This window comes from Arachis duranensis, chromosome 10 (genome assembly GCF_000817695.3).
Source record: "Arachis duranensis cultivar V14167 chromosome 10, aradu.V14167.gnm2.J7QH, whole genome shotgun sequence".
Lineage (NCBI taxonomy): Eukaryota > Viridiplantae > Streptophyta > Magnoliopsida > Fabales > Fabaceae > Arachis > Arachis duranensis.
In genome coordinates this window covers 15170265-15177122 of record NC_029781.3, presented here as the reverse complement: position 1 = coordinate 15177122, position 6858 = coordinate 15170265, and the positions used below count along the sequence as shown (strand labels likewise).

The window sequence follows — 6858 nt, the reverse complement described above, 5'->3', positions numbered from 1 at the left end:
TAATAAATTATTGTATACACAAGATAGAATATAAACTTTCGATACTTATTTATCTAGAGGAGTCTGCTAACACTCTTAACCAATCCAATTTGGTTAAATAGTTGATAATTTTTTTTTTTGTTTGCATCAGAGTATCTATCAGGCCGAAAACTCAATGACTAATTCCTCAGGTACTGCATAGGCATAGTGGGTAACTCTCCCAAGTAAGCAAGCTCTATTCCTATTCTCTAGTGAGTATCGAATCTGGGAAAGATGGTTAAGAGATACAGACCCTCATCCATCTGTGCCAACTTGCGTTGGTAATAGTATAGGCCCAAATTAGTGCCAAGGTGAAAGGTATTTTCGCTACTACCAGCCCAAATTCTTCCTTTTTGGGTAATATAGTGTAGGCCCAAAATCTTCATTACTCCACTTCGAGGGTTCCCTCATGAAACGAAAGAGACGGACGCAAAATAGAAATTATAGAAAATAAAGAATAAAAAACGAAGGAAAGAAAAGTAAGAAAAGAAGAAGAAGAAGCAGCAGCAGCAGTCCTACTTGTAAAGAATTAGATAACCTTTCCTTACTATCCAGTATCCAGTTTCTCTGTGCTCAATTCAAATCCCATTTCGATAACCCCAACATTTTCAGCGCAAATATTACTGAAATTTAATTATACTACTTATTATATACATAATCTTTATTATATTTATTATTTTCTTCTTCCTTGTTTTATTTCTTGCGTATTTTAGCCAGTATTATTATTGTTGTTGTTTCACTGCTTTCAGGGGAACGGAAAAAAAGTGAAACGAGTGCAAGAAGAGTAAATAAGACAGTGTGCGCATTCGTTAGTTTTCTTGGCTCTTCGCATTCGATGCTCCTCTGTTTCTCTTCTCTCGTGCCTTCTATTCTCCTTTCAAATTAGGGTTTCCGTAAAACCAAAAACTCTTACCCTCTTTCCTTCGATTCTCTCCTGAAAATAGGCCATCATTGTGAGTAATTCTTTAACCCTTCTTTGATTTTCTTTTCACTCAGTAAATTAAAAGAAAATATTTTCTATTTGTTATGCTATTATCGCTTTTTTTTTAATTATTATTTTTTCATCTGAGATTGCATGTGTACTTCTTAAACTCGTAGAGTTTCGCACCGTGGGTTGTTTGGTTTGGTTCTGTTGGATTTTCCGCTCTTGATAAATATTTCAGGGTTTTGTCTTATTGTTTCATGAACAAAACCTTGCTGATTTTTGGGAGTAATCCTGTCCCTTGAATTTGTTCTGATAGGTGCCATTGTTGTATATATGCTTTTTCAGGGTTTTGTATTGATATTCTTTGGTTTCTTTGTTCCCATTTTGATTGTTGGGAATAGGTTGAGGCAGGGATTTGTGGTCGGATATAATGTCGTCGTCGAAGTACCCCATACTTGACAACCGGCCGATTCATCAGTGGAAGGTTACAGAACTGAAAGAGGAGCTGAAGAGGAGGAGATTAACCACCAAGGGTTTGAAGGACGAGTTGGTGAGGCGATTGGACGAAGCTCTTCGTGCTGAGATGGAGGCTGATGAGACTGCCTCGAAGGATGATGCAAACGGTTTTGAGGTCCATGCGGGTGGTGGCAGTGAAGATTCGCAAACGGTTGCTGCAGATGTTGAAGTGGTTCAAACAATTGAAGAGGAAAGTGTCCAAACCATGGAAAAGGGGAATAATGATAATGTTGAGCCAACTCAAGAAGTTGAGACTGTGGAGAAGGGGAATACTGTTGTAGTTGAGCCAATTGATACAGAGAGCACAGAGAAAGTTCAGGAGGATGTGGATGACGACAGCAAGAAGAATGACAAGCAGGGTGGTGTTGCCAACCCAGTTGACATTAACAGTAGTGTGTCAGCTGTGGATGAAGATATCGAACAAGCTGGTTTGCCAGCCGGTGTAGATCCTGAAAATGTGAAAGATGAGCAAAGTGCTCATGGCTCTACTGTGGAGACATCCGATAAAATCACGGAGACTGTATCAACTGAAGTAGTGGTCAGTGATCAGCATACTCATAGTGAAGTAAAGAGTAACAATGATTCGACAATCAAGGTGGAGAATGAGGAATCAAAGGCGCAGCTGGACAATGAGGTCCCAAAGCCCCAACTGGAGTGTGACACAAAGCCCCAACTGGAGTGTGACACAAAGCCCCCGTCTGAGGATCTCATGCCCAACACTTCTGTTCCAGAAAACCAGGTATCTGAGGTCAACCCTAGTTTAGGGTTTCAAGTAAAATCTGATTCTATTTCTAGTGATTCTGTGTCAATTAATCAAAAGAATGAATTAAAGGATACTATAATTACTGATAATGTCAAATTAGAACAAGATATTGTTAGGCCGGAGATGGTGGAAGAACCATCATCCAGAAAAGATGTACCTGTATCACACTCAATGGATGTTGGAGGGCTGCTTGAGAAAAAGGCATCTGTTGAGGAAAATAGCAATAATGTTACGACTCCAGACTTGAACAAGATCAATAGCAATGATGATGTGGGGTATCCAGAAAAGTTAAACCTAGATAGAAGTTCTGGTGATGATTCCATGGAAGAGGATTTACCTGAGAGTAAACATGTTGATTCTAAGTTTGATGTTGATGAAAGAGACAATGTGGAGAATATTGAGGTGTCCATTGTGAAGGAGGAAAGTAAAACTATAGTCGCGAAGAATGATCTATCTGCAGGGAAAACTGATACTCATCAGGACATTGACATTAGTCCTGTTGCCTTGGCTGAGAAACGAAAATTTAATGGTAAGCATTATATTTGTTATCTTTATCCTCTTAAAAAGCTTTGTAATTTGGATTTCCTGGCATGCTGTTGTTACTTAATAGTTCTTAGTGATAGACAATCTTTTTTGTGTTCACTAATCTTCCTGAACTTTTCTGGAACCTTGTGTTACAGAGCAAGTTTCAGTTGGGAGCAATGAGCCTGCAAAAAGGCAACGCAGGTGGAACACCGAAACAGTTAAAGGGCCAGATCTGAAAAGCACTGTTCCCAGAGCTGCAACTACACCAAAGGACGAGCCAGTTGCGCTGAAACGCAACTTCTCTAGGTCTGATTCAACTGTAACTGATGATGCACCTAAAGAACGCATTGGTAAGTTGATGTGCTCTAGATTGGGGTAGTCTCTGAAAAGCTTATATTCTTATCTGTGGTAATGCATTGGATAGTAACTTCAAATGGACTAACAAATTCCTAGCACTTTTGAATTTTGATTCTGTGACACTTTGACACGGCACATTTTGGGCACATCTCTATTGAATACATTCTCTTAAGATTATTATTTGATGATAACTGATAAGTAATCACTTGTTTGAGTTTTCATGCTTGTCATGTTTGTTTCCATTCCATCTTACTGTTGTTTCTTTATCTTTGGCAGTTCCACCATCACAAAAGCCCCCAACTAATTCCCTCCGAATCGATCGTTTCCTCCGTCCTTTTACCCTAAAACAAGTGCAAGAGCTTCTTGGTAAAAGTGGGAGTATCACTAGTTTCTGGATGGACCAAATAAAGACCCATTGCTATGTTACTGTAAGACTTGATTCTTGTCTCTGCCTGCGTGCTACTATCAAAGTCATGTATCATGCACTGTTGCTGTTATAATACAATTCTGAGTGGCCATTCATTGATTTCTTGTTTATGTAGTACTCATCAGTTGAAGAAGCTATTGAGACCAGAAATGCTGTGTATAATTTGCAATGGCCTCCAAATGGTGGGCGGCTCTTAGTTGCCGAGTTTGTTGATCCTCAGGAGGTGAAAATGAAGTTAGAACCTCCTCCTCCTCCTCCTCCTGCAGCCGCCCCTGTCAGCAGTGGTCCAGCAGTTCTTCCTACACCACCATCCTCACAACCAGAGCCTTCCCCCCGTATGCGCAGGGAGCAACCTCCAGCTCCAGCTACTCTCCCACCTCCACCTCCATTGTCGAAGCTCCCACCAGCGGCAAGGGAACGGCTTCCGTCCCCACCGCCCCTTCCAGAGAAGGTTGACCCACCTATTCTCACGTTGGATGATCTCTTCCGCAAAACCACAGCAACTCCTCGCATCTACTATTTACCTTTGTCTGAAGAGCAAGTATCTGCTAGACTTGCAGCTTGCAGTAAAAGCACTCGGATGTAGGTAAATAGCATGCTATATGTCACCCTGGCAGCTTTTGCTGATTTTCGTGTTCTTGCCATCAAGCTAGTTAGTGTTGAGTTATGGAAATGTTATCTTATTCCTAATGCACCTTGTGAACTAAATTTGATTAGTTTTAGAAGTGTCATAAACTAAGAGCTACTTGAGTGGACGAATTTCCCCCGCTGTTGAACAAGTTAAAGTGAACCTTTGCCCAAACATCCTGAACTTAAGACGAAAGTTGACGTTAGATGTGTTTCTGTGCTGACATTTGAACTGAATTGTGGGATAATACTTTAGCATTTCATTGATCATGCTGTTTTATCTCTACCAGGCGTGATTCGTTTGTTTTGAAAAATGTTGTGGTGTACATGTTGGGGATATCTTAGAAAAATTCGTTGCTAATGCTATGATAAACATCGAAAGTACGCGAGATTCATAATTAGTTTTAATGTTCTCAAGTTCTTCGCATGGTAGTATACACTTACTAATTAATTCTATGGACATTGTGTGCGCAAATCATTTTTGAAGGTAATTTTTTTAACTAAACCAACTAAATAAATGCCTACGGTTGCACCGCTCTCCATTGCACCAAAGAATAACGATATAAGACTGGCGTCATTGCAAAAATTCCTATTCATTCATCGGCATCCCAAGATAGAAATAGCCAAACTTGCAAGATGTATTTACCCTTTATGTATTGATTACCTTAGCAATTTATTCAACTTTGTTAGAAGAAAAATGATTTTTTTTCCTTTAATAAAATATAAAAAAACACTTTAATTTCCAAAATAAATTAAAAGGACATTATTTTCTAAAATCTATTTTTTTAAATTATATCTATTTTAAATTTTAAGCAAAAAATTTATAATTTTAAATTTTAAATTATTTGAATAGAGTTGTATTAATTAAAAAGAATAAAAATATACTAATACAATCTAAATTATATCATGATATAAGCAAGTTTGCCGATGTGATAGACAAACTTTGTATGCATTGTAGAAGTTTGCCAGTCTCTCACGATTAGAAATGGCAATGGGTTTCTATGGGGGTAGGATTCCTCCTCCACTTCCCGTTCCTATTTAGTAAATCTTTCTCCGTCTTCATCCTATTTCTGTCATGGGTCCTGGTTATTTCTCCTCGCGAGGGAAGTAGATATCTGCCCACAGATATTAAGTTTTATTTTAAAAAAAAAAACAAAATTAACACAACCATAATAAAATTCAATACAATTCAACCAAATATATCAAATCAAACACAATTCAAATACAAATTTAACATAATAATATATACATAAAATTTTCAACATATAAATTAAAATAAAATAAATTAGGATTACTTACATAACTTACATATATAAAAACATTTAAGTAAATTTTTTTTCGTGGAGTTTCACAGGTCCCGTGGGGTGAGTACCTCAATTCTTGTCCCTGTCTCCATTTATTCCCGGGTGCGAGATTTCGTCTCTGTGAGAATTTTCTGGGTCTCTTTTAGAATTCCCGTCGTAGAATTTCCGTTGCGGGTATTACTCGTGGGTACGGTTCTTTTTGCCATCCCTAACTAGGATATAGGTGAACTTTATGAAAACAAAAAACAAAAATGTGGATCATGAAAAATAATATCTTTTTAATTTGTTTTGGGAATTATTTTTTTTATATATTTTATGAAAAAAATCCCAAAAAAAAGTGATAAAAAAGCAATCATCAAAATTGTATATTTAAGGAAGTTTTAGGGGGTCATACATAACACAGTACAAAAGACAAAGTACATGTGTTTGCGCTAACATAAATGAGAAATGAATAATGCTGTTAACGTACACAGCAAAAAATCTATAGTTTTAAATTGGGGTGAAAAATTGAAAATACATCTTGTGATCTTAGGTTTTACTCTTAATGTGGTTAATTAGTTTGAACTTAACCTGTCCTTAAGGTGGTTAATTAATACTTGATATTACAGCATCTCATGTTTATAGTATTTAATATGCTAGTAATGTACTCAACTTTTATAATCCTAACAACTGGTATAAGAATAACTTAATTTTTGGATAAAATTCATTCTGAATATGCTTTGTGGTTGCAACACTGTCTGATCTTCTGTATCAAAAAAGCGTTATTATTTGTTATTAGAGAGTCATTTTTTATTCTGAATCCAAGATGTCGGTACCAAAATTTAAAGTGAAGAAGTTTGAAGGTTCAAATGATTTTAACTTTTGGAAACTGAAGGTGAAATTTTACTAAACCATTATAGTATAGTAGATGCATTGCAAGGGGAAGAAAAATTGCCAAACTGAATGCTGGATATTTGTGCATATTAAGTGCTTGTGATTGTCTTTAAGAATGTTTTTGGATTTCTAAATTACATGTTGTAGCTAGCCACCATGTGATTTGATTTTATTATCTATAATTTGGCAATTGGTTATAGTTGATGCATTCGTCGCTAGGTGATGTTTGTTTATTTTAGTTTTTTTTTTACATCACCAAGTTCATGCATTAAAATTGGGAAATTGTGAAATTGGATTGTATGCTCACCTAGTGAGATCTTTTTGAATTTTTCAGACCTTTTGAATCATGCTGCTATGTGATGATTTAAACTTCTATCTCTCTTTTACCAAGTAACATAGCATCCATGTGGTATTAATTGATGTGTGAGTTTAATATTTTATTTGGTTCATTGAGTTCACTTGCACATCAATCAATTTTCATTCAGTCCATTTCACAATTGTTTGATTATTACTTGAATGCTTT

The 6858-nt window shown here is 36.6% G+C and overlaps 1 protein-coding gene across 2 annotated transcripts; it reads left to right on the top strand.

Moving 5' to 3' along the window:
• The first annotated feature begins 416 nt into the window (after positions 1 to 416).
• LOC107469237 (formin-like protein 5) lies at positions 417 to 4425 on the top strand. 2 transcript variants are annotated; one of them, XM_016088613.3, is made up of 6 exons: positions 417 to 539; positions 768 to 971; positions 1345 to 2751; positions 2903 to 3097; positions 3381 to 3532; positions 3647 to 4425. In XM_016088613.3, the coding sequence occupies exons 3-6, from the start codon at positions 1374 to 1376 to the stop codon at positions 4115 to 4117; spliced, it is 2196 nt and encodes a 731-aa protein (XP_015944099.1). In that variant the 5' UTR covers positions 417 to 539; positions 768 to 971; positions 1345 to 1373; the 3' UTR covers positions 4118 to 4425. The 2 variants fall into 2 exon arrangements, with proteins under 2 accessions (XP_015944099.1, XP_015944098.1); XM_016088612.3 differs by lacking the exon at positions 417 to 539 and having other exon boundaries at positions 547 to 971.
• Positions 4426 to 6858: the final 2433 nt, after the last annotated feature.

What these genes read in the sequence shown, in the direction of transcription:
- LOC107469237 (XM_016088613.3), top strand. Translation starts at nt 1,374, where the DNA reads ATGTCGTCGTCGAAGTACCCCATACTTGACAACCGGCCGATTCATCAG. An exon ending in TGAGAAACGAAAATTTAATG is followed by an intron (nt 2,752 to 2,902) that starts GTAAGCATTATA and finishes CTTGTGTTACAG; the next exon opens with AGCAAGTTTCAGTTGGGAGC. An exon ending in TGCACCTAAAGAACGCATTG is followed by an intron (nt 3,098 to 3,380) that starts GTAAGTTGATGT and finishes TATCTTTGGCAG; the next exon opens with TTCCACCATCACAAAAGCCC.